At 33.6% G+C, this 1,135-nt stretch overlaps 1 protein-coding gene across 1 annotated transcript in view; it reads left to right on the top strand.

Annotated features, from left to right (window-relative positions):
- The window catches only part of LOC115304372 (olfactory receptor 6C74-like), a 1,198-nt gene extending 613 nt beyond the window's left edge, over positions 1 to 585 (top strand). The window contains exon 2 of the mRNA XM_029954528.1: positions 128 to 585. Coding sequence (XP_029810388.1) covers positions 128 to 585 — 458 coding nt within the window. The remainder of the gene's footprint in view (positions 1 to 127) is intronic.
- The last annotated feature ends 550 nt before the right edge of the window (positions 586 to 1,135 follow it).

Raw genomic sequence — 1,135 nt, 5'->3', positions numbered from 1 at the left:
GACCGCTATGTGGCCATCTGTAAGCCCCTGCATTACATGACCATCATGAACAGTAAGATCTGCATACTACTTGTCTGCTGTTGTTGGCTTGCTGGGTTTTTAGTCATCTTTCCACCTCTCCTCTTAGGCATAAACCTTGACTTCTGTGCCTCCAACATTGTTGATCATTTCTACTGTGATACGACTCCCCTGCTGCAGATCTCCTGCTCAGACACACAGCTCTTAGAGACCATGGGATTCATTTGTGCAGCAGTGACACTTGTGGTCACGTTGCTAATGGTGATTATTTCATACAGCTTTATTGCATTGACAATTCTGAAAATCCCTTCAACGAGTCAGAGGAAAAAGGCTTTTTCAACATGTTCTTCTCACATGGTTGTGATATCTCTTTCTTATGGCAGCTGTATCTTCATGTATGTTAAGCCGTCAGTAAAACAAAGAATATCATTTTCCAAGGGAATTGCAGTGCTCAATACCTCCATTGCTCCACTTTTAAATCCTTTCATCTACACTTTAAGGAATCAGCAAGTGAAAAAAGCCTTCATGAACATGATACATAGGGTTGTTTCTTTCTCAAGAAAATGAACATTCTATTTCATAATGTATAGTGTAAATGAACAAAGGAATACCTCATAATATCAATGAATCTAATTATAGCTCCCAAAGCATAGTTTCATTCCATGTTTTTGATATTCATCTTTATATGTTTTCAAGCAATAATTACACAAAAATCTTTGTTCCAAAGAAGACAATTTGCTTTATATCCTTTAAGAGATACTTTTTCTCATCTCATTTCCATTCAAATGAATATATGAATGAAATGGAGTTGAAATTTTGACTCTGTCATCTTTGATTCTTTGATTCTTAGTCAAGAATCAAACTATTTTGTATTTATATTTGATGTAACTTACAATGTAAATTATTACATCTTTTTTTGTTGAACATCCTTACAACTAATATTCAATTATAGTTTTTGTTATACTACCAATTATTGCCACATATTCTAATGAAATGAGATGAAAACTATGGCAGAGATTAAAGATTAGTGTTGATGCTCAAATTAGAAAATCTTGTCTCTTTAAATTTTGTTCATGTGTATAAGTAAATCCCTTAGAAACTAGTTTTTTGTTTCTAT

Source organism: Suricata suricatta, chromosome 10, assembly GCF_006229205.1.
Source record: "Suricata suricatta isolate VVHF042 chromosome 10, meerkat_22Aug2017_6uvM2_HiC, whole genome shotgun sequence".
Taxonomy (NCBI): Eukaryota; Metazoa; Chordata; class Mammalia; order Carnivora; family Herpestidae; genus Suricata; species Suricata suricatta.
This window is presented reverse-complemented; position numbering and strand designations above follow the sequence as displayed.